Raw genomic sequence first — 26384 nt, forward strand, 5'->3', positions numbered from 1 at the left:
GAAAATAGCGCAACATTTGTTGCTGCCAAATATATTGTCACCTTTGCACTTTTCATAAATAATTCCCTATTTCTTCAAAAATAAGTTGAAATTGAAGAAAACCTTTGGTCTCCACACCATGTTAATGGATTTTCAACATTGTAGAACCAATTTATTATTGTAAACAGATTTAAATTGTTTATTTAGAAAATAAGAACAAATGGCATGGACAAAATCAGTTTCAGATCTCGCCATAGGTTTTAGATGTGATTCAGATCTGGACTTCGCTGGCCCGGGTGCTTTTTAATGTGTGATTGGGGTTGTTGTCCCGCTGGAAGATCCACAACCTTCAACAGAGATACAGTATTTGGACACTGGGTTGAACATTGCACTCCAAAAAACCTTAATAATCTGCCTCTAAATTGAAATTGAAATTTGAAATTGAAAGTACCAGCTGACTGCTTCTTCCCTAAATAGTTATTGCATAGTTTGGAGCTGTGCTTTGGGTCATTGTTCTGCTGTAGGAGGAAATTGGCTCCAATTAAGCGCCGTCCACAGGGTATGGCGTTACAAAATGGAGTGATAGCCTTCCTTCAAGATCCCTTTTACCCTGTACAAATCTCTCACTTTACCACCACCAAAGCACCTCCAGACCATCACATTGCCTCCACCATGCTTGACAGATGGCATCAAGCACTCCTCCAGCATCTTTTCTTTTTTTCTCACAAATGTTCTTCTTTGTGATTCGAACACCTCAAACTTAGATTCATCTGCCAATAACACTTTTTACCATCTTCCTCTGTCCAGTGTCTGTGTTCTTTTGCTCATCTTAATCTTTTATTTTAATTGGACAGTCTGAGATATGGCTTTTTCTTTGCAACTGCCTAGAAGGCAGCGTTGCCTAGTGGTTAGAGCATTGGACTAGTAACTGAAAGGTTGTAAGATCGAATCCCTGAGCTGACAAGGTACAAATCTGTCGTTCTGCCCCTGAACAAGGCAGTTACCCCACTGTTCCTAGGCTGTCATTGAAAATAAGAATTTGTTCTTAACTGACTTGCCTAGTTAAATAAATAAAATTTAAAAGTCCTGAGTCACTTGTTGACGTTGAGACTGGTGTTTTGCGGGAACTATGAAGCTGCCAGTTGAGGACTTGTGAGGCGTCTGTTTCTCAAACTAGACACTGTAATGTACTTGTCCTCTTGCTCAGTTGTGCACCGGGGCCTCCCACTCCTCTTTCTATTCTGGTTAGGGCCAGTTTGTGCTGTTCTGTGAAGGGAGCGTTGTACAAGATCTTCAGTTTCTTGGAAATTTCTCACATGGAATAGCCATCATTTCTCAGAACAAGAATAGACTGACGAGTTTCAGAAGAAAGTTCTTTGTTTCTGGCCATTTTGAGCCTGTAATCGAACCCACAAATGCTGATGCTCCAGATACTAATCTAAAGAAGGCCTTTTTTTTTTGCTTCTTTAATCAGAACAACAGTTTTCATCTGTGCTAACATAATTGCAAAATGGTTTTCTAATGATCAATTAGCCTTTTAAAATGCTAAACTTGGATTAGCTAACACAATGTGCCATTGGAACACAGGAGTGATGGTTGCTGATAATGGGCCTCTGTACGCCTATGTAGATATTCCATAAAGAATCAGCCGTTTCCAGCTACAATAGTCATGTACAACATTAACAATGTCTACACTGTATTTTTGATCAATTTGATGTTATTTTAATGGACCAAAAAATAGCTTTTCTTTCAAAAACAAGAACATTTCTAAGTGACACCAAACTTTTGAACGGTAGTGTATGTTGAAGGGGGTGGGGCTTAAGCTGCATCACTGTCTCACCCCCCGCACGGTGGAAAGAAAAGTGTGTTTCTTGCCAATTTTAACCGCACACTTGTGGTTTGTGTACATTGATTTTATAAAGTTGTATGTTTTTTCCCCCACACCACTTTCCCTCAATTTGTATAGCAGGCCCTCATTTCAAATTGAGTCGAAAGCTTTTGTGAAATCAACAAAGCATGAGAAGACTTTGCCCTTGTTTTGATTTGTTTGTGTGTCAATTAGGGTGTGCAGGGTGAATACATGGTCTGTCGTACGATAATTTGGTAAAAAGCCAATTTGACATTTGCTCAGTACAGTGTTAATGACAATGCAGATGATTTTCCCAAGGTTGCTGTTGATGCATATCCCACGGTAGTTATTGTGGTCAAATTTGTCTCCACTTTTGTGGATTGGGGTGATCAGTCCTTGGTTCCAAATATTGGGGAATATGCCAGAGCTGAGGATGTTGTTAAAACGTTTAAGTATAGCCAATTGGAATTTGTGGTCTGTATATTGTATCATTTCATTCAGGATACCATCAACAAGTCTTTTTGAGTTGGAGGGTTTGTATTTTGTCCTGTAGTTCATTCAATGTAATTGTAGAAACCAGTGGATTCTGGTCGTCTTTAATAGTTGATTCTACGATTTGAATTCGATCATGTATATGCTTTTGCTGTTTGTTCTTTGTTATATAACCAAATAGATTGGAGAAGTGGTTTACCCATACATCTCTGTTTTGGATAGATAGCTATTCGTGTTGTTTGTTTAGTGTTTTCACATTTTCCCAGAAGTGGTTAGATTCTATAGATTCTTCAATTACATTGAGCTGAATTCTGACGTGCTGTTGCTCCTTTTTCCGTTGTGTATTTCTGTATTGTTTTAGTGATTCACCATGGTGAAGGCGTAGACTCAGGTTTTCTGGGTCTCTATGTTTTTGGATGGACAGGTTTCTCAATTTCTTTCTTAGGTTTTTGCATTCTTCATCAAACCATTTGTCATTGTTGTTAATTTTGTTAGGTTGTCTGCTTGGAATTTCTAGATTTAATACGGAAGCTGAGAGGTCAAATATACCGTTTAGGTTTTCTACTGCTAAGTTTACACCTTCACTATTACAGTGAAACATTTTGTCCAGGAAATTGTCCAGAAGGGATTGAATTTGTTGTTGCCTAATTGGTTTTTGGTATGTTTCCACACTACTTTCCTTCCATCTATAGCATTTCTTAATATTATTAAGTTCCCCTGGCTTTGATGCCTCATGATTGAGCATGATTGTGATTTTGCTGTGATCTGATAGGGGTATCAGTGGACTGACTCTGAACTCTCTAAGAGACTTTGGGTTGAGGTCAGTTTATAAAGTAGTCTACTGCCAAGAGATGAGCTATAGGTCTACCTACCGTAGGAGTCCCCTCGAAGTCAGATTCTTGTCCAGTTCTGGCATTTAGGTCACCACAGACTAGTACATGGCCCTGGGGCTGGAAATTGTTGACCTCCCCCTCTAGGATGGAGAAGCTATCATCGTTAAAGTACGGGGATTCTAGTGGGGGATATAGGTATCACACATGAGGACATTTTTCCCTGTTGAAATAATTTCCTTCTTCATTTCTAGCCAGATGTAAAATCCTGTTTTGATTAATTTAATAGAGTGGGTTAGGTCTGCTCTATACCAAATTAGCATACCCCCTAAGTCTCTTCCCTGTTTCACACCTGGTAGTTTAGTGGATGGGACTACCAGCTCTCTGTAACCTAGAGGGCAACCAGTGGGTCCGTCTCCTTTATACCATGTTTCTTGTAGGATGACAATGTTTGTATTTCCAATTTCTTTGATGAAGTCTGAGTTCCTTCACTTCGGGCCAAAGGCAGATGACATCAGACCTTGTATATTCCTCTATTTGTATCACTCTCTCCCCGTCTCTCTACCACTCTCTCTCTCTCTCTCTCTCTCTCTCTCTCTCTCTCTCTCTCTCTCTCTCTCTCTCTCTCTCTCTCTCTCTCTCTCTCTCTCTCTCTCTCTCTCTCTCTCTCTCTCTCTCTCTCTCTCTCTCTCTCTCTCTCTCTCTCTCTCTCTCTCTCTCTCTCTCTCTCTCTCTCTCTCTCTCTTTCTCTCTCTCTTTCTCTCTCTCTTTCTCTCTCTCTCTCTCTCTCTCTCTCAGTAAGGACACACTGTGGAACTCTCTTGTGGAACCAGACATCATCAACACCACAGAGTTTGAAGATCTGTTCTCCAAGACCACCCTACAGACCAAGAAAAAAACTCTGTCAGAGTCCTATGAGAAGAAAGCCAAGGCCAAGAAGGTACTGTGAGGCTCCTCTCTGATTCAGGGGGGTTGGGTTAAATGCGAAAGACACATTTCGGTTGAGTGAATTCAGTTGTGCAGCTCACTAGGTTTACGCTTTCCCTATGTAGCACAATATGGAGTGTCAATGTGTCTGTTGACCTCTAGAGGGGGCTGATGTCTGGATTTACAGTAGCTGAAATGTAGCCTGGAAATCCACATTGAATTCACTTCCACTATTGTTTCGTGTTTTCACTAAATTAACTGTGAATTCAGTTTGGATTCCCAGGCTAGCTGATACTATGGTTGTAGTCCAAAATGTAATGTATTCATGGTTTATTTCTGGACGCCAAAACGTGTCTGTGCATTTGCTCCTCGAATGAACGTGATAGTTCTGGATGTGAACACTATTACTTTACTGACAATGATGTGAAAACATGAAGCTGGAGAGTCATTTTATAACTTTTGCTCCAGAAACCTGATCAGAAAATGCTTGTTTTAAAAGGAGTTGATGAAGTCTCCATGGTCATCTATCTATAGTATAGTCAGCCATGATGAAGTCTCCATGGTCATCTATCTATAGTATAGTCAGCCATGATGAAGTCCCCATGGTCATCTATCTATAGTATAGTCAGCCATGATGAAGTCTCCATGGTCATCTATCTATAGTATAGTCAGCCATGATGAAGTCTCCATGGTCATCTATCTATAGTCAGCCAAGATGAAGTCTCCATGGTCATCTATCTATAGTATAGTCAGCCATGATGAAGTCTCCATGGTCATCTATCTATAGTATAGTCAGCCATGATGAAGTCTCCATGGTCATCTATCTATAGTATAGTCAGCCATGATGAAGTCTCCATGGTCATCTATCTATAGTACAGTCAGCCATGATGAAGTCTCCATGGTCATCTATCTATAGTATAGTCAGCCATGATGAAGTCTCCATGGTCATCTATCTATAGTCAGCCATGATGAAGTCTCCATGGTCATCTATCTACAGTATAGTCAGCCATGATGAAGTCTCCATGGTCATCTATCTATAGTCAGCCATGATGAAGTCTCCATGGTCATCTATCTATAGTATAGTCAGCCATGATGAAGTCTCCATGGTCATCTATCTATAGTATAGTCAGCCATGATGAAGTCTCCATGGTCATCTATCTATAGTCAGCCATGATGAAGTCTCCATGGTCATCTATCTACAGTATAGTCAGCCATGATGAAGTCTCCATGGTCATCTATCTATAGTCAGCCATGATGAAGTCTCCATGGTCATCTATCTATAGTATAGTCAGCCATGATGAAGTCTCCATGGTCATCTATCTATAGTATAGTCAGCCATGATGAAGTCTCCATGGTCATCTATCTATAGTATAGTCAGCCATGATGAAGTCTCCATGGTCATCTATCTATAGTATAGTCAGCCATGATGAAGTCTCCATGGTCATCTATCTATAGTATAGTCAGCCATGATGAAGTCCCCATGGTCATCTATCTATAGTATAGTCAGCCATGATGAAGTCTCCATGGTCATCTATCTATAGTATAGTCAGCCATGATGAAGTCTCCATGGTCATCTATCTATAGTCAGCCATGATGAAGTCTCCATGGTCATCTATCTACAGTCAGCCATGATGAAGTCTCCATGGTCATCTATCTATAGTATAGTCAGCCATGATGAAGTCTCCATGGTCATCTATCTATAGTCAGCCATGATGAAGTCTCCATGGTCATCTATCTATAGTATAGTCAGCCATGATGAAGTCTCCATGGTCATCTATCTATAGTATAGTCAGCCATGATGAAGTCTCCATGGTCATCTATCTACAGTCAGCCATGATGAAGTCTCCATGGTCATCTATCTATAGTATAGTCAGCCATGATGAAGTCTCCATGGTCATCTATCTATAGTCAGCATGATGAAGTCTCCATGGTCATCTATCTATAGTATAGTCAGCCATGATGAAGTCTCCATGGTCATCTATCTATAGTCAGCCATGATGAAGTCTCCTTGGTCATCTATCTATAGTATAGTCAGCCATGATGAAGTCTCCTTGGTCATCTATCTATAGTATAGTCAGCCATGATGAAGTCTCCATGGTCATCTATCTATAGTATAGTCAGCCATGATGAAGTCTCCATGGTCATCTATCTATAGTATAGTCAGCCATGATGAAGTCTCCATGGTCATCTATCTATAGTATAGTCAGCCATGATGAAGTCTCCATGGTCATCTATCTATAGTATAGTCAGCCATGATGAAGTCTCCATAGTCATCTATCTATAGTATAGTCAGCCATGATGAAGTCTCCATGGTCATCTATCTATAGTATAGTCAGCCATGATGAAGTCTCCATGGTCATCTATCTATAGTATAGTCAGCCATGATGAAGTCTCCATGGTCATCTATCTATAGTATAGTCAGCCATGATGAAGTCTCCATGGTCATCTATCTATAGTCAGCCATGATGAAGTCTCCATGGTCATCTATCTATAGTCAGCCATGATGAAGTCTCCATGGTCATCTATCTATAGTATAGTCAGCCATGATGAAGTCTCCATGGTCATCTATCTATAGTCAGCATGATGAAGTCTCCATGGTCATCTATCTATAGTATAGTCAGCCATGATGAAGTCTTCCTGGTCATCTATCTATAGTATAGTCAGCCATGATGAAGTCTCCATGGTCATCTATCTATAGTATAGTCAGCCATGATGAAGTCTCCATGGTCATCTATCTATAGTCAGCCATGATGAAGTCTCCATGGTCATCTATCTATAGTATAGTCAGCCATGATGAAGTCTCTTGGTCATCTATCTATAGTATAGTCAGCCATGATGAAGTCTCCTTGGTCATCTATCTATAGTATAGTCAGCCATGATGAAGTCTCCATGGTCATCTATCTATAGTATAGTCAGCCATGATGAAGTCTCCATGGTCATCTATCTATAGTATAGTCAGCCATGATGAAGTCTCCATAGTCATCTATCTATAGTCAGCCATGATGAAGTCTCCATGGTCATCTATCTATAGTATAGTCAGCCATGATGAAGTCTCCATGGTCATCTATCTATAGTATAGTCAGCCATGATGAAGTCTCCATGGTCATCTATCTATAGTCAGCCATGATGAAGTCTCCATGGTCATCTATCTATAGTATAGTCAGCCATGATGAAGTCTCCATGGTCATCTATCTATAGTATAGTCAGCCATGATGAAGTCTCCATGGTCATCTATCTATAGTCAGCCATGATGAAGTCTCCATGGTCATCTATCTATAGTCAGCCATGATGAAGTCTCCATGGTCATCTATCTATAGTATAGTCAGCCATGATGAAGTCTTCCTGGTCATCTATCTATAGTATAGTCAGCCATGATGAAGTCTCCATGGTCATCTATCTATAGTATAGTCAGCCATGATGAAGTCTCCATGGTCATCTATCTACAGTCAGCCATGATGAAGTCTCCATGGTCATCTATCTATAGTATAGTCAGCCATGATGAAGTCTCTTGGTCATCTATCTATAGTATAGTCAGCCATGATGAAGTCTCTTGGTCATCTATCTATAGTCAGCCATGATGAAGTCTCCATGGTCATCTATCTATAGTATAGTCAGCCATGATGAAGTCTCCATGGTCATCTATCTATAGTATAGTCAGCCATGATGAAGTCTCCATAGTCATCTATCTATAGTCAGCCATGATGAAGTCTCCATGGTCATCTATCTATAGTATAGTCAGCCATGATGAAGTCTCCATGGTCATCTATCTATAGTATAGTCAGCCATGATGAAGTCTCCATGGTCATCTATCTATAGTAGTAGCCAGATGAAGTCTCCATGGTCATCTATCTATAGTCAGCCATGATGAAGTCTCCATGGTCATCTATCTATAGTATAGTCAGCCATGATGAAGTCTCCATGGTCATCTGTCTATAGTATAGTCAGCCATGATGAAGTCTCCATGGTCATCTATCTATAGTATAGTCAGCCATGATGAAGTCTCCATGGTCATCTATCTACAGTATAGTCAGCCATGATGAAGTCTCCATGGTCATCTATCTATAGTATAGTCAGCCAAGATGAAGTCTCCATGGTCATCTATCTATAGTCAGCCATGATGAAGTCTCCATGGTCATCTATCTATAGTATAGTCAGCCATGATGAAGTCTCCATAGTCATCTATCTATAGTCAGCCATGATGAAGTCTCCATAGTCATCTATCTATAGTATAGTCAGCCATGATGAAGTCTCCATGGTCATCTATCTATAGTATAGTCAGCCATGATGAAGTCCCCATGGTCATCTATCTATAGTATAGTCAGCCATGATGAAGTCTCCATGGTCATCTATCTATAGTCAGCCATGATGAAGTCTCCATAGTCATCTATCTATAGTCAGCCATGATGAAGTCTCCATGGTCATCTATCTATAGTATAGTCAGCCATGATGAAGTCTCCATGGTCATCTATCTACAGTATAGTCAGCCATGATGAAGTCTCCATGGTCATCTATCTACAGTATAGTCAGCCATGATGAAGTCTCCATGGTCATCTATCTATCTATAGTCAGCCATGATGAAGTCTCCATGGTCATCTATCTATAGTATAGTCAGCCATGATGAAGTCTCCATGGTCATCTATCTATAGTCAGCCAAGATGAAGTCTCCATGGTCATCTATCTACAGTCAGCCATGATGAAGTCTCCATGGTCATCTATCTATCTATAGTCAGCCATGATGAAGTCTCCATGGTCATCTATCTACAGTATAGTCAGCCATGATGAAGTCTCCATAGTCATCTATCTATAGTATAGTCAGCCATGATGAAGTCTCCATGGTCATCTATCTACAGTATAGTCAGCCATGATGAAGTCTCCATGGTCATCTATCTGTAGTCAGCCATGATGAAGTCTCCATAGTCATCTATCTATAGTATAGTCAGCCATGATGAAGTCTCCATGGTCATCTATCTACAGTATAGTCAGCCATGATGAAGTCTCCATGGTCATCTATCTGTAGTCAGCCATGATGAAGTCTCCATAGTCATCTATCTATAGTATAGTCAGCCATGATGAAGTCTCCATGGTCATCTATCTATAGTATAGTCAGCCATGATGAAGTCTCCATGGTCATCTATCTATAGTCAGCCATGATGAAGTCTCCATGGTCATCTATCTATAGTATAGTCAGCCATGATGAAGTCTCCATGGTCATCTATCTATAGTCAGCCATGATGAAGTCTCCATGGTCATCTATCTATAGTATAGTCAGCCATGATGAAGTCTCCATGGTCATCTATCTATAGTATAGTCAGCCATGATGAAGTCTCCATGGTCATCTATCTATCTATAGTCAGCCATGATGAAGTCTCCATGGTCATCTATCTATAGTATAGTCAGCCATGATGAAGTCTCCATGGTCATCTATCTATAGTATAGTCAGCCATGATGAAGTCTCCATGGTCATCTATCTATAGTATAGTCAGCCATGATGAAGTCTCCATGGTCATCTATCTATCTATAGTCAGCCATGATGAAGTCTCCATGGTCATCTATCTATAGTATAGTCAGCCATGATGAAGTCTCCATGGTCATCTATCTATAGTCAGCCAAGATGAAGTCTCCATGGTCATCTATCTACAGTCAGCCATGATGAAGTCTCCATGGTCATCTATCTATCTATAGTCAGCCATGATGAAGTCTCCATGGTCATCTATCTATAGTATAGTCAGCCATGATGAAGTCTCCATGGTCATCTATCTATAGTATAGTCAGCCATGATGAAGTCTCCATGGTCATCTATCTATAGTATAGTCAGCCATGATGAAGTCTCCATGGTCATCTATCTATAGTATAGTCAGCCATGATGAAGTCTCCATGGTCATCTATCTATAGTATAGTCAGCCATGATACATGGAAAATTACATTCCTCCAGACACATTGTTCCACTTTAATAGGTACTGTACACCATGTTGTGACCTACACTGTGCTTGTACCCCTTTTGACTAGCTTAAATTCTCCATCAGAGATAGAAAGAGAGAGAAAGGGGGGAAATGATGGGTGGAGAGAGAAGAGAGAGAGTGAAGAGGATCGGGGAGACAAGAGAAAGAGAGGGGGTGAATAGAGAGGAGAGAGAGGGAGAGAGAGGGAGGGGGATACAAGAGAAAGATAAAAGAGAGATGTGATGGAGAGAGAGGAGAGAGAGAGAGAGGGAGAGAGGGAGGGGGAGACAAGAGAAAGGGAGAAATACAGAGGGGGTGGAGAGAGAGGAGAGAGAGGCTCTGGTCTCCATCAGAGAGTGAGAGAGGGGGGGGGGCAAGAGAAAGAGAGGGGGTGGAGAGAGAGAAAGAGAGAGGGTGGACAGAGAAGAGAGAGAGGCTCTGGTCTCCATTAATGATCAACACCTCCATTAGTCTTCCATTAGTCCACCTCCCTTCCTCTTACCTAATCTGATGGTCAGCTGAGCTCCACTGTTGTCATGGTGACTGTGTTGTCTTCTTCTCCCTGGTCAGGTCATCAAGCTGCTGGATGGGAAGCGTTCCCAGGCCGTAGGGATACTCATCTCTAGTCTGCACCTGGAGATGAATGACATACAGCAAGGTGAGTGGCATTATCAAGCCCTTGATTAGGTGAATCGGGTGATCTTATTCAGGGTTACAGCATAATTTTGACATGTCTGGCGTTCCTGCGGTGAGGTTTGAAAACCCTGGCATGTACTGTGCCCCTAAAATCATCTCTGAGAAGAAGGATGCATACTCTCTCTACCCTCTTTAAAAGAAAAAACGTAATCCAGAGATTCAATAGAGGCCTTTATCCAAAGCTATTACATAAATAGTAGCTGCATGCCTATGTGGCCCATGTAGGATGCGAACTCACAACTTAATCTAAGATGACACAATTAACAGTTTACACATACAGCATATTCAATATGTGTGGTCCGTGTAGGACTCAAACCCACACTCAAGCACTAGTCTATGTTCCAACCAAGTGAGTCATCTGAACCACAACTTAAAGTCTGACTCTGGACCCCTCTACCCTGTATTTGACTTCAGACAGACAGACAGATAGACAGACAGACAGACAGACAGACAGACAGACAGACAGACAGACAGACAGACAGACAGACAGACAGACAGACAGACAGACAGACAGACAGACAGACAGACAGACAGACAGACAGACAGACAGACAGACAGACAGACAGACAGACAGACAGACGGAGCCTAACTCCAACCACCACCAAATCTCCATTCAGCTGTACTGTAATACTGTCATATCTGATCTAGTCAGACCAAGTGGAACAGCAGGATATATGATCAGTAATAGACAAATGCAACATCATTATAAACAGTGCGTTCGGAAAGTATTCAGACCCCTTGAATTTGTCCACATTTTGTTACTTAACAGCCTTGGTCTAAAATTAATTAAATAAATGTTTTTCCACATCAATATACAGACAATACCCCATAATGACAAAGCGAACAGTTTCTATTTTTAAATTATTCAGACATTCGCTATAAGACTTGAAATTGAGCTCAGGTGCATCCTGTTTCCATTGATCATCCTTGAGATGTTTCTATAAGTTGTCATGAATTCAATTGATTGGACAGGATTTGGAAAGGCACACACCTGTCTATGTAAGGTCCCACAGTTGACAGTGCTTGTCAGAGCATAAACCAAGCCATGAGGTCGAAGGAATTGTCCGTAGAGATCCGAGACAGGAATTTTTCAAGGCCCAGATTTGGGGAAGGGTACCAAAAAATGTCTGCAGCATTGAAGGTCCCGAAGAACACAGTGGCCTCCATCTTTCTAAAATGGAAGAAGTTTGGAACCACGAAGACTCTTCCTAGACCTGGCCACCCGGCCAAACTGAGCAATCGGGGGCCTTGGTCAGGGAGGTGATAAAGAACCCAATGGTCACTCTGACAGAGCTCCAGAGTTCCTCTGTGGCGATGGGAGAACCTTCCAGAAGGACAACCATCTCTGCAGCACTCCACCAATCAGGCCTTTATGGTAGAATGGCCAGACGGAAGCCACTCCTCAGTATAAGGCTCATAGCCCGCTTGGAGTTTGCCAAAAGGCACCTAAAGGACTCAGATCATGAGAAACAAGATTCTCTGGTCTGATGAAACCAAGATTGCACTCTTTGGCCTGAATGCCAAGCTTGACGTCTGGAGGAAACCTTGCACCATCCCTACGGTGAAGCATGGCGGTGGCAGCATCATGCTGTGGGGATGTTTTTCAGTGGCAGGGACTGGGAGACTAGTCAGGATCGAGGGAAAGATGAATGGAGCAAAGTACAGAGAGATCCTTGATGAAAACCTGCTCCGGAGCACTCTGGACCTCAGACTGGGGCGAAGGTTCACCTTCCAACAGGACAATGACCATAAACACACAGCCAAGACAATGCAAGAGTGGCTTCGGGACAAGTCTCTGAACGTCCTTGAGTGGCCCAGCCAGAGTCCGGACTTGAACCCGATCGAACATCTCTGGAGAGACCTGAAAATAGCTGTGCAGCGACGCTCCCCATCCAACCTGACAGAGCTTGAGAGAATCTGCAGAGAAGAATGGGAGAAACTTCCCAAATTCAGGTGTGCCAAGCTTGTAGCGTCATACCCAAGAAGACTCAAGGCTGTAATCGCTGCCAAAGGTGCTTCAACAAAGTACTGAGTAAAGTGTCTGAATACTTATGTAAATGTGATATTTCCATTTTTTATTTTGAATACATTTGCAAAAAGTTTTAAAAACCTGTTTTTGCTTTTTCATTATGGGGTATTGTGATGTCATTATGGGGTATTGTGATGTCATTATGGGGTATTGTGTTGGGGGAAAAAACTATTGAATCCATTTTAGAATAAGGCTGTAACGTAACAAAATGTGGAAAAAGTCAAGAGGTCTGAATACTTCCCAAATGCACTGTAGTGCACTGCTTTTGACCTATATAGGGAATAGTGCACTACATGGCACCCTATCTAGGGAATAGTGTGCCATTTGGAACAGATTCTGAGAGTTACCATTTGAGCTGGGAAAGACAGTACCTTAAGGGGAAGGAATCTACACTGTGGGTCTCTTTGGTTTCTGTGGCAGGGAGCAATTAGTTTCCCAGAAGTGGAGAGTTTTAGATTTGGTGTGTGTGTGTGTGTGTGTGTGTGTGTGTGTGTGTGTGTGTGTGTGTGTGTGTGTGTGTGTGTGTGTGTGTGTGTGTGTGTGTGTGTGTGTGTGTGTGTGTCTGTGTGTCTGTCTGTCTGTCTGTCTGTCTGTCTGTCTGTCTGTCTGTCTGTGTGTGTGCGCGCATCTGGCCCTCACACACATCTCACCAGCCCAACATTGACAGACCTTGTCCACTGGGATATCATGGATATATCAGTTTCAGCAGAAACTTTAAGAACAGGGTAACATCCATGTTCAGGTTGAAATGTTTAATCTGATCCAGTCCTGTTGGATTTCAGCTCTGTGAAAGTACACCTTTGGGAATCGTGTAGGAGAGTTGGCTTTGTTTTTTTGGTGTGATTATGGAAAAAAATCTTACAATTACACCTACAGCCTCCCGCCAGTTGTAGAAATACCCTTATGTGACCCCACAGGCCTGTAGAGATGCAATTCACTGTATACTGTGTTTCCATCCATGCACTACCTGCATGACTCAATGAACCTGTTTACTCCTGTAGCTGTGCTGACGGTGGACAACTCCGTAGTGGACCTGGAAACCATCCAGGCTTTATACGAAAACGTGAGTACAACTCCTGTCTTTGTCTTGTCCTTTTTAGCATTTTGAGCTCTCTTCAGTTTGTTGAGTGTTGTTTGATGCCCCTACCAGAGAGCCCAGCCCGATGAGCTGGAGCGGATAAAGAGACACTACCACACTTCAGAGGAGGAACTGGTCAAGTTGCTGGACAAACCTGAACAGTGAGTGTTCTCCTTTCCCTTCTCATCACCTTTTTAACTTTCTGTGGAGGGTGATAGCTGGGGAAAACCTTGTGCGTAGCTCCACCTCAAGGCACCATCTCCACCTCAAGGCACCATCTCCACCTCAAGGCACCATCTCCACGTCAAGGCACCATCTCCATGCCAATGCTCCCTCTCCACCTCAAGGCACCATCTCCACCTCAAGGCACCATCTCCACGTCAAGGCACCATCTCCATGTCAATGCTCCCTCTCCACCTCAAGGCACCATCTCCATCTCAAGGCATAATCTCCATCTCAAGGCACCATCTCCACATCAAGGCACCATCTCCACGTCAAGGCACCATCTCCACGTCAAGGCACCATCTCCATGTCAAGGCACCATCTCCATCTCAAGGCACCATCTCCACCTCAAGGCACCATCTCCATCTCAAGGCACCATCTCCACCTCAAGGCACCATCTCCACCTCAAGGCACCATCTCCATCTCAAGGCACCATCTCCACCTCAAGGCACCATCTCCATCTCAAGGCACCCTCTCCACCTCAAGGCACCATCTCCACGTCAAGGCACCATCTCCACGTCAAGGCACCATCTCCATGTCAAGGCACCATCTCCATCTCAAGGCATCATCTCCATCTCAAGGCACCATCTCCACCTCAAGGCACCATCTCCACCTCAAGGCACCATTTCCACGTCAAGGCACCATCTCCATGTCAAGGCACCATCTCCACCTCAAGGCACCATCTCCACCTCAAGGCACCATCTCCACCTCAAGGCACCATCTCCACGTCAAGGCACCATCTCCACGTCAAGGCACCATCTCCACCTCAAGGCACCATCTCCATCTCAAGGCACCATCTCCACCTCAAGGCACCATCTCCACCTCAAGGCACCATCTCCACCTCAAGGCACCATTTCCACGTCAGGGCACCATCTCCACATTTTTATATAGTACCAGTCAAAAGAAAAAGGAGCTGATTGTGGACTACAGGAAACGGAGGGCCGAGCACGCCACCATCCACATCAATGGGGCTGTAGTGGAGCAAGTCGAGAGCTTCAAGTTTCTCGGTGTCCACATCACTAAGGAATTATCATGGTCTACACACACCAACACAGTAGTGAAGAGGGCACGACAATGCCTCTTCCCACTCATGAGACTTAAAAGATTTGGCATGGTCCTTCAGATCCTCGAAAAGTTATACAGCTGCACCATTGAGAGCATCTTGACTCACCACTTGGTATGGCAACTGCTTGGCATCCGACCACAAGGCGCTGCAGAGGGTAGTGCGTCCTGCCACCCAGGAGCTCTATACCAGGTGGTGTCAGAGGAAGGTCCTAAAAATTGTCAAAGACTCCATCCACCCAAGTCATAGACTGTTTTCTCTGCTACCGCACAGCAAGCGGTACCGATGCACCAAGTCTGGAACCAACAGGACCCTGAACAGCTTCTACTCCCAAGCCTTAAGAAATAGTTAGTTAAATAGTTAACCAATAGTTACCCAGACTATCTGCATGGACCTTTTTTGCACTAATTATTTTGACTCATCCCATTTCCTGCTGCTACTGTTTATTATCTATCCTGTTGCCTAGTAACTTTATCCCTACCTATATGTACATACTGAATCTACCTCAATTACCTCGTACCCCTGCACATCGACTCGGTACTGGTACCCCGTGTATATAGCCAAGTTATCGTATCTCATTGTGTATTTATTCCTCTGCATTGTTCGGAAGGGCCTGTAAGTAAGCATTTCACTGTTAGTCTACACCTGTTGTTTACGAAGCATGTGACAAATAACATTTGATTTGATTGTAAGTGTACCCATAGGAACAAAACGAGAAGTAAAAGTAGGAAGTGTACCAATCAATATGTGCTGTGATTTGTTGGTTCAACTCAACTGACATTCCAAAATATACATTTAATTTCATGAGCCACATCAGTTGGCATCATTTGAATGAAAATTCTATTTGACCATGAAAATGATTGCATCACAATACCAGGCAGCAATTCTGCAATTCCCCTTTATAATAAAGCATTCTATGCATCCTCGCATTTACAGACTTACTGTATGTAAGATATACCACATGATCAAAAGTATGTGGACACCTAATCGTCAAACATCTCATTCGAAAATCATGGGTATTAATATGGAGTTGGTCCCCCTCTTTGCTGCTATAACAGCCTCCACTTATCAGTGAAGGCTTTCCACTAGATGTTGGGACATTGGACTTGCTTCCAGTCAGCCACAAGAGCATTTTTGAGGTCGGGCACTGATGTTAGGCGATTAGGCTTGGCTCGCAGTCGGTGTTCCAATTCATCCCATAGGCATTCGATGGGTTGAGGTCAGGGCTCTGTGCAGGCAAGTCAAGTTCTTCCACACCGATCTCGACAAACCATTTCTGTATGGACCTTGCTTTGTGCACAGGGGCATTGCCATGCTGAAACAGGAAAGGGCCTTCCCAAACTGTTGCCACAAAGTTGGAAACACAGAATCATCTAGAAGTTTATTGTATGCTGTAGCGATTTCCCTTCACTGGAACTAAGGGGCCTAGCCCGAACCATGAAAAACAGCCCCAGACCATTATTCCTCCTCCACCAAACTTTACAGTTGGCACTTTGCATTCGGGCAGGTAGCGTTCTCCTGGCTTCCGCCAAACCCACATTCGTCCACCAGATGGTGAATCGTGATTCATCACTCAAGAGAACACGTTTCCACTGCTTCAGAGTCCAATGGCAGCGTGCTTTACACCACTCTAGTTGACACTTGTCATTGCGCATGGTGATCTTAGGCTTGTGTGCGACTGCTCGGCCATGGAAACCCATTTCATGAAGCTCCAGATGAACAGTTCTTGTGCTGACGTTGCTTCCAGAGGCAGTTTGTGTGAGTGTTGCAACCGAGGACAGACGATTTTTACACTCAACATGCTTCAGCCATCTGCGGTCCCGTTCTGTGAGCTTGTGTTGCCTGCCACCTTGCGGCTGGGCCGCTGTTGCTCCTAGACATTTCCACTTCACAATAACAGCACTTACATTGGCAGCTCTAGCATGGCAGACATTTTTGGCAAAGGTGGCATCCTATAACGGTGCCACGTTGAAAGTCACTGAGCTCTTCAGTAAGCCCATTCTACTGCCAATGTTTGTCTATGGAGATTGCATGGCTGTGTGCTCGATTTTATTCACCTGTCAGCCACGGGTGTGGCTGAAATAGCCGAATCCACTAATTTGAAGGGGTGTCCACATACTTGTGTGTATATATAGTGTAGCTTACTATTCCTAATGTGATGAACAGACTGGATAGTCATAATTTAGGGCAATAATATAACTAATTTACTGTTCAATGCAGCACGTCGTGATGTAGAGTAGGTCTAAGCTATATCACATATGTTTCCTCTCCTTTCTTTGAATTTCTTTCAATTCTACTGTAGTTGATATGACAGGAGACATTAGCAGAATCATTTTTAATATGACAAAAGAATGACAGGGTAGCCTACTCTGCTGACACTGACCCACAGGTCAATTAAAACAACGCTGTCGGATCCATATAATCGGCATATGTGAAGGGGAGACACAAATACCATGTGACCTAACCTGGAGGAGAACATTGTAATCCAAAAACAAATCTTCAAGAAGCACTGAACCAACGATGATAAAGACAGTGAAGATGTCCACTCACCAGGGATATGGCCGATGCTCTCTGCTGGTGCCAATAAGACAGGCTACTGTTCATTCAATTAAGTTGAGAATTTTGATAACTAAAATACAGATTGGAGTCTTTTCATTGTCATCTTTTTACATCAATAGCCATTTGCTTTCCAAACTATATTTTCCCGCGATTGTATTTTAAAATATTGAGATATGCCTGACTGGACCTCTCTACTTTTCACTGACAGTCGCAACTCAACAATCGTCTGGTTTTTGCCGTGCGCGGCCCAAATTGCGGGTCCTTCAGACTATGTGATTTAACACAATAAACAGCTTTATTTTATTAAAGAAGCTAATGATCCTCTGTGTCTAAATCAGGCTTTCTGGTGTAGTAGCCTAATTTGAATGATTGTATTTATTTCTGTATAGGCTATTTAAGCTCTATAATTTTGGCAAATGTAATTCAATTTACTTTAGGGGAAGTTTAGCTTAAACGGTAATGACAGTTATTTCATTTTCAGGATGGTCTTCATCCGTAACCGTCGGTTATACGGTAATTGTGCCCTAAACTCAAATGTAGGAAAATGACTTAACAAAGATGGTTGTAGAATCAAAGTAACTTCCATCACGTCTTCTTCCTGTCTCCCTGTGTTGTCTCTAGGTTCCTCTATGAGTTATCTCAGATACCAGACTTCCCAGGCAGAGCTTCATGTATCATCTTCCAGTCTGTCTTCATAGACGCCATCGCCTCCGTACAGCGCAAGGTTGACATCGTCTCTCGCGTCTGCAAGGTAGTTGCAAGATAATAAGGAATATTAAGAGATTCCCTACCAGATATAATGAGGAGCTTGCTGTGCTCATTTAAACAACATTCAAGCCTAAGTGTCAGGCCTCATTTCCATGGTCTATTTCGGTGGCTCGGTAACAGAGTAACCACAGGAAGCGTGTGTACTGTACACCGCATTGTTCAAAAGGCTCAAAAGAATCTGTAGTGTTCTGAAGTGCAGTCAAAAGTCTCTAAGTTAACAGGAGGTTGGTATCTCTGAATGTAGGATCTGTTGGAGACCTCCAGTGTGAGGGAAGTAATGGGTCTGGTTCTAGCTCTGGGGAACCACATGAACGGGGGCAACGGGACCAGAGGACAGGCTGACGGCTTTGGACTGGAGATCCTGCCCAAACTGAAAGACGTCAAGAGCAGGGTAATGAAGTCTCAACTCTACAGTATTGTAGTGACTTTATTCCTAACAACCTCATGTAAAAAGGTTCAAACCCCTTGGTGTAATGGCGTGTTGGACTGACAATCATAATCACAGAATAGTGTGCAATCAGATTAGTGTACATTGTAACCCAGTATACACACATACCAAGGTTTTATTATTAGTTCGTCTTGTACACATTCACAGCTAAATGCTGTCCCTCCCCAGTACCATCCAATAGCATCATTTTTTATTTGACCTTTATTTAACTACAAATTCAAAAACAAATTCTTATTTACAATGACAGCATAGAAACAGTGGGTTAACTGCCTTGTTCAGGTGCAGAACGACAGATTTTTATCTTTGTCAGCTCAGGGCTTCAATCTAGCAACCTTTCGGTTACTGGTCCAACGCTCTAAACCACTAGGCTACCTGCTCTAACCACTAGCCTACCTGCTCTAACCACTAGGCTACCTGCTCTAACCACTAGGCTACCTGTTCTAACCACTAGACTACCTGCCTCTAACCACTAGGCTACATGCTCTAACCACTAGGCTACCTGCGCTAACCACTAGGCTACCTGCTCTAACCACTAGGCTACCTGCTCTAACCACTAGACTACCTGTTCTAACCACTAGGCTACCTGCTCTAACCACTAGGCTACCTGCTCTAACCACTAGGCTACCTGCTCTAACCACTAGGCTACCTGCTCTAACCACTAGGCTACCTGCTCTAACCACTAGGCTACCTGCTCTTCCTGAGGCAGAAGACAGACAAATGTGGAGTTTGTTTGCAGTGCTCTTTCTTTTGATTATGTGCGTTGTTTGTTTTAACATTCTGTTTGATGTCGTTTTGATGTGTCGTGTCTTTGCTCTTTTCAGGACAATCGAATCAGTCTGGTTGACTACGTGGTGTCATACTATCTCCGCAACCTGGATGAGGTAATGTCACTTTATTGTGATGGACGTTTTTACACAAAGTTGATCTATGGTGGTTTGGTTGGTCTATGGTCATTCTGGTGTTGTCTTTTTGTTGTTGTCACTGATGTTGTTGTTGTCACTCTGACGTTGTTGTTTTCCTCCAGAACGCTGGGACAGAGAGAAGTGTCTTCCCTCTCCCCGAGCCTCAGGATGTGTTCCTGTCAGCCCAGTTCAAGTTTGAAGACATCACCAAGGAGCTGAGTCAGCTGAGACGGGACCTGACAGGTGGTGGAATCATGATACATTATTCATTATTGATTGGATGATAATGTCCTTTTCCAGGCATTCAACTCACTATTGTAAGAGAGTAACTCCCCTCATCCACCACCAATGGTGAGAGGTCTTTTAGGCATCACAATACCCACTTGAATAACTGATTGAAAGTGTGACAGCATGTTTTTTGTATTTATGTGAATGGAATGGTGTTACTCTGAGGTTAGTGTGTTATGTGTTAGTGTTTGAGAGCCTCCTTCGGCCTCTGTAACTCTATCTCTGTAGTTAGTGCTGCTTCAGATTCCTCACAGCCGCAACCTCAGACACAGTCCATGCATGGCAGTCTTCTGTTCTCCTCAGGCCTCGTTCATTCATTCACACAACAATAAGGATGGTTTCCCGTCAGCCATCACTGGCCACAGCAGCCATTTTAAAAACCCTATTTGAATGCTAAAGTACCATCTTTGACCGACTCACAGTCCACCCAGCTTCAGAACATAAGAGTTCCTCTCCTCCTCCTCTCTTTTATTCCATCTCAGTCATCCTGGAATGTCTTTAAGTGAGCCCATATGCCAGCCAACCTGCCCCAACTATGGTCGCCCTGAGGACAATGTATGGCTCACTCTCTCTGCCATGTGTGTGTGTGCTTGGACATTTCTCAGGTTACTGTTTATGTGCATGCGTGTGTGAACACACGTACAAGTCTGCATGAGTGTCGTGTGGAGACTTCTTGGAGTCTCTCTTGGAGTCTCTGTGATACTGCCCTGGCGCCTTTCAGATACAGCTCTTATCCTGCCCATCAGATCTGTCTCTGTGTTGTGCCTCCTCCTCCTCCTCCTCCTCCTCCTCCTCCTCCTCCTGCTCCTCATCCTCCGCCTGCTCCTTCTGCTCCTCATCCTCCTAATTCTCCTGCTCCTCATCCTGCTCCTCTTCCTGCTCCTCCTCCTGATCTTCTTCTCCTCCTCCTGCTCCTCCTCCTGATCTTCTTCTCCTCCTCCTGCTCCTCCTCCTCCTCCTGCTCCTCATCCTCCTCATCCTGCTCCTCATCCTGCTCCTCATCCTCCTCATCCTGCTCCCCATCCTGCTCCTCATCCTCCTCCTCCTCCTCCTCCTGCTCCTGCGTGTCTTTGTACTGTATGTTGCCAGCTGAACGGCTTCACATTGCTGCTCTGTCCGTATGTAATCTGAGGGGGGTACTCCTTATCAACCCAATCGGACTGCCCTACACACACACACACACACACACACACACACACACACACACACACACACACACACACACACACACACACACACACACACACACACACACACTCGGAGCACCCTACACACACCCCTTATCTTCTGTTTGGGGCTCTGCAGAGATACGCTATTCTACCCTGCTTCTCCGTATCACCCGGCATCCCCTGTGGCCCCCAGATGTGTGTCACAGATTCCTTTCTCTACCTCTCAACACGACTAGGGCTTATCACTGAGACGCTCAACCACCGTGACATCTCTCCATCTATCTCAGGATCCTTTTGTCCTGCTGTTTGAACCTCCCTCATGCCTGGATTGAACCGTGCTTTTGTTTTGCTTCGGTGTGTGTGTGTGTGTGTGTGTGTGTGTATGTGTGTGTGTGTGTGTGTGTGTGTGTGTGTGTGTGTGTGTGTGTGTGTGTGTGTGTGTGTGTGTGTGTGTGTGTGTGTGTGTGTGTGTGTGTGTGTGTGTGTGTGTGTGTGTGTGTGTGTGTGTGTGTGTGTGTTACTCTCTTCTCCACCTTCTTGTATTGTTGTTGGACAGTGGTTTTTGGTGGTGGCGTTTATCCCAGAGCATTATGCTGGGAAATATGAACTGTCGTAGCAAAACGAATGACTCACTTTGCGTGGGTGTGTGCCCATGCAAAATACATTTCTGAATGTAGTTGTTATATTTTCCTGAAGGAGTTTCCATTAAGTGTCAAAACAACCCTTACCGAGCATGTCAAATACCTAGGGTGTTGAATAAAAGCTGTTCCATTGTCAGGAAGGAAATCACATATTTGTGGCAGCACTGATTGGTCACACAGGTCAAGAGCTCTAAGAGGGACTGCCCTATCACAGAAGAATTGTAACCTGAAACAAATCACCCAAAAACACAACTCAAAAAAGTGGGTTTGATTTAGTCTCACTTTGCCACGTTGGCTGTGTGAAGAGGCTACGTTGGTTTTGCTGTATCAAACAGTTGTTTCACTACTACGCCGTAGTTACAGTACACTTTTAATGTCAAGTAGGCATGTGGCCTCTGTTTACCTGAGACGGAATTACCCTCTTCAAGTCTGACAAGAACAAACTCCTCTCCAGCACAAAAGAGAGAAAAACAAACAAAGCAAAGAAAGACTCGCCACAATGAAGATACCCGCCTCCACAGTTTACACAAATCCTCAATGAAAACAGTATTCTTTGTAATTTTATCTGGGTGGTGATGATGGAGCGTGGCGTGGGGGACAGGAGGGAGGGGGTGTGTTACCGTGACTCCCAGCAGGCTGTATTATGACTGGGCCTGGAGACTGGCTCCTTTGGCTCTACTGTGATGCCCTGATTGGACGAACAGTGAGCCAGAGGGAACAAACAGAACAGGGACAGGTCTAGGAGCCACAGAGAGAGAGAGAGAGAGAGATATCGGCTGCCGCCAGCTGTATGTTCATCGGTGCGTCTAAACAGTTGTTATCAAAAAGGGAAACCATAACGATAACCTTCGCCGCTGGTACAGGTGGAGCTGACTGAAGCTACCTCTCTGTCTGTCCGTCTGTCTCTCTGTGTGTTGATTTGGAAAAAGTGTTGGAGAGAAGTCTAACAATATAGGTTTTTCCTGTTTTTCCAGTGTGTGAGAAAGATGTTCAGAAGGTGTGTTCCAGCTCTCCAGACGAACACCTCCAGCCTTTTAAGGACAAGATGGAGGCGTTCGTTCTGAATGGTGAGTAGCCTATAGCACTGGGCAATAATGAGGACATCAGTAGTCGCCAGTAGTATAGTGACATAACAACAGTAGTCCCCAGTAGTTAGTAGTATAGTGACATACCAACAGTAGTCCCCAGTAGTTAGTAGTATAGTGACACAACAACAGTAGTTAGTAGTATAGTGACATAACAACAGTAGTCCCCAGTAGTTAGTAGTATAGTGACATAACAACAGTAGTCCCCAGTAGTTAGTAGTATAGTGACATAACAACAGTAGTTAGTAGTATAGTGACATAACAACAGCAGTTAGTAGTATAGTGACATAACAACAGTAGTTAGTAGTATAGTGACATAACAACAGTAGTTAGTAGTATAGTGACATAACATCAGTAGTTAGTAGTATAGTGACATAACAACAGTAGTCCCCAGTAGTTAGTAGTATAGTGACATAACAACAGTAGTTAGTAGTATAGTGACATAACAACAGTAGTTAGTAGTATAGTGACACAACAACAGTAGTTAGTAGTATAGTGACATAACAACAGTAGTTAGTAGTATAGTGACATAACAACAGTAGTTAGTAGTATAGTGACATAACAACAGTAGTTAGTAGTATAGTGACATAACAACAGTAGTTAGTAGTATAGTGACATAACAACAGTAGTCCCCAGTAGTTAGTAGTATAGTGACACAACAACAGTAGTTAGTAGTATAGTGACATAACAACAGTAGTTAGTAGTATAGTGACATAACAACAGTAGTTAGTAGTATAGTGACATAACAACAGTAGTTAGTAGTATAGTGACATAACAACAGTAGTTAGTAGTATAGTGACACAACAACAGTAGTTAGTAGTATAGTGACATAACAGTAGTTAGTAGTATAGTGACATAACAACAGTAGTTAGTAGTATAGTGACATAACAACAGTAGTCCCCAGTAGTTAGTAGTATAGTGACATAACAGTAGTTAGTAGTATAGTGACATAACAACAGTAGTCCCCAGTAGTTAGTAGTATAGTGACACAACAACAGTAGTTAGTAGTATAGTGACATAACAACAGTAGTTAGTAGTATAGTGACATAACAACAGTAGTCCCCAGTAGTTAGTAGTATAGTGACATAACAGTAGTTAGTAGTATAGTGACATAACAACAGTAGTTAGTAGTATAGTGACACAACAACAGTAGTTAGTAGTATAGTGACATAACAGTAGTTAGTAGTATAGTGACATAACAACAGTAGTTAGTAGTATAGTGACATAACAACAGTAGTTAGTAGTATAGTGACATAACAACAGCAGTTAGTAGTATAGTGACATAACAACAGTAGGTAGTAGTATAGTGACATAACAACAGTAGTTAGTAGTATAGTGACATAACAACAGTAGTTAGTAGTATTGTGACATAACAACAGTAGTTAGTAGTATAGTGACATAACAACAGTAGTTAGTAGTATAGTGACATAACAGTAGTTAGTAGTATAGTGACATAACAACAGTAGTTAGTAGTATAGTGACATAACAACAGTAGTTAGTAGTATAGTGACATAACAACAGTAGTTAGTAGTATAGTGACATAACAACAGCAGTTAGTAGTATAGTGACATAACAACAGCAGTTAGTAGTATAGTGACATAACAACAGTAGTTAGTAGTATTGTGACATAACAACAGTAGTTAGTAGTATAGTGACATAACAACAGTAGTTAGTAGTATAGTGACATAACAACAGCAGTTAGTAGTATAGTGACATAACAACAGTAGGTAGTAGTATAGTGACATAACAACAGTAGGTAGTAGTATAGTGACATAACAACAGTAGTTAGTAGTATAGTGACATAACAACAGTAGTTAGTAGTATAGTGACATAACAACAGCAGTTAGTAGTATAGTGACATAACAACAGTAGTTAGTAGTATAGTGACATAACAACAGTAGTTAGTAGTATAGTGACATAACAACAGTAGTTAGTAGTATAGTGACATAACAACAGTAGGTAGTAGTATAGTGACATAACAACAGTAGGTAGTAGTATAGTGACATAACAACAGCAGTTAGTAGTATAGTGACATAACAACAGTAGTTAGTAGTATAGTGACATAACAACAGTAGTTAGTAGTATAGTGACATAACAACAGTAGTTAGTAGTATAGTGACATAACAACAGTAGGTAGTAGTATAGTGACATAACAACAGTAGTTAGTAGTATTGTGACATAACAACAGTAGTTAGTAGTATAGTGACATAACAACAGTAGTTAGTAGTATAGTGACATAACAGTAGTTAGTAGTATAGTGACATAACAACAGTAGTTAGTAGTATAGTGACATAACAACAGTAGTTAGTAGTATAGTGACATAACAGCAGTTAGTAGTATAGTGACATAACAACAGCAGTTAGTAGTATAGTGACATAACAACAGTAGTTAGTAGTATAGTGACATAACAACAGTAGTTAGTAGTATAGTGACATAACTAAGGTAGTTAGTAGTATTGTGACATAACAACAGTAGTTAGTAGTATAGTGACATAACAACAGCAGTTAGTAGTATAGTGACATAACAACAGTAGGTAGTAGTATAGTGACATAACAACAGTAGTTAGTAGTATAGTGACATAACAACAGTAGTTAGTAGTATTGTGACATAACAACAGTAGTTAGTAGTATAGTGACATAACAACAGTAGTTAGTAGTATAGTGACATAACAGTAGTTAGTAGTATAGTGACATAACAACAGTAGTTAGTAGTATAGTGACATAACAACAGTAGTTAGTAGTATAGTGACATAACAACAGTAGTCCCCAGTAGTTAGTAGTATAGTGACATAACAGTAGTTAGTAGTATAGTGACATAACAACAGTAGTCCCCAGTAGTTAGTAGTATAGTGACACAACAACAGTAGTTAGTAGTATAGTGACATAACAACAGTAGTTAGTAGTATAGTGACATAACAACAGTAGTCCCCAGTAGTTAGTAGTATAGTGACATAACAGTAGTTAGTAGTATAGTGACATAACAACAGTAGTTAGTAGTATAGTGACACAACAACAGTAGTTAGTAGTATAGTGACATAACAGTAGTTAGTAGTATAGTGACATAACAACAGTAGTTAGTAGTATAGTGACATAACAACAGTAGTTAGTAGTATAGTGACATAACAACAGCAGTTAGTAGTATAGTGACATAACAACAGTAGGTAGTAGTATAGTGACATAACAACAGTAGTTAGTAGTATAGTGACATAACAACAGTAGTTAGTAGTATTGTGACATAACAACAGTAGTTAGTAGTATAGTGACATAACAACAGTAGTTAGTAGTATAGTGACATAACAGTAGTTAGTAGTATAGTGACATAACAACAGTAGTTAGTAGTATAGTGACATAACAACAGTAGTTAGTAGTATAGTGACATAACAACAGTAGTTAGTAGTATAGTGACATAACAACAGCAGTT

General features: G+C 42.2%; 1 protein-coding gene across 1 annotated transcript in view; it reads left to right on the forward strand.

The window, feature by feature from the left end:
- Window positions 1-26384, forward strand: part of LOC139555984 (formin-like) — a 48705-nt gene that overhangs the window by 11067 nt on the left and 11254 nt on the right. Inside the window, exons 5-13 of the mRNA XM_071369422.1 lie at window positions 3949-4090; window positions 10587-10674; window positions 13743-13804; window positions 13892-13980; window positions 18285-18414; window positions 18676-18822; window positions 19701-19760; window positions 19904-20024; window positions 22854-22946. Coding sequence (XP_071225523.1) covers window positions 3949-4090; window positions 10587-10674; window positions 13743-13804; window positions 13892-13980; window positions 18285-18414; window positions 18676-18822; window positions 19701-19760; window positions 19904-20024; window positions 22854-22946 — 932 coding nt within the window. The remainder of the gene's footprint in view (window positions 1-3948; window positions 4091-10586; window positions 10675-13742; window positions 13805-13891; window positions 13981-18284; window positions 18415-18675; window positions 18823-19700; window positions 19761-19903; window positions 20025-22853; window positions 22947-26384) is intronic.

The sequence above is a fragment of the Salvelinus alpinus genome, chromosome 27, assembly GCF_045679555.1.
Source record: "Salvelinus alpinus chromosome 27, SLU_Salpinus.1, whole genome shotgun sequence".
In the NCBI taxonomy this organism is placed as follows: Eukaryota; Metazoa; Chordata; class Actinopteri; order Salmoniformes; family Salmonidae; genus Salvelinus; species Salvelinus alpinus.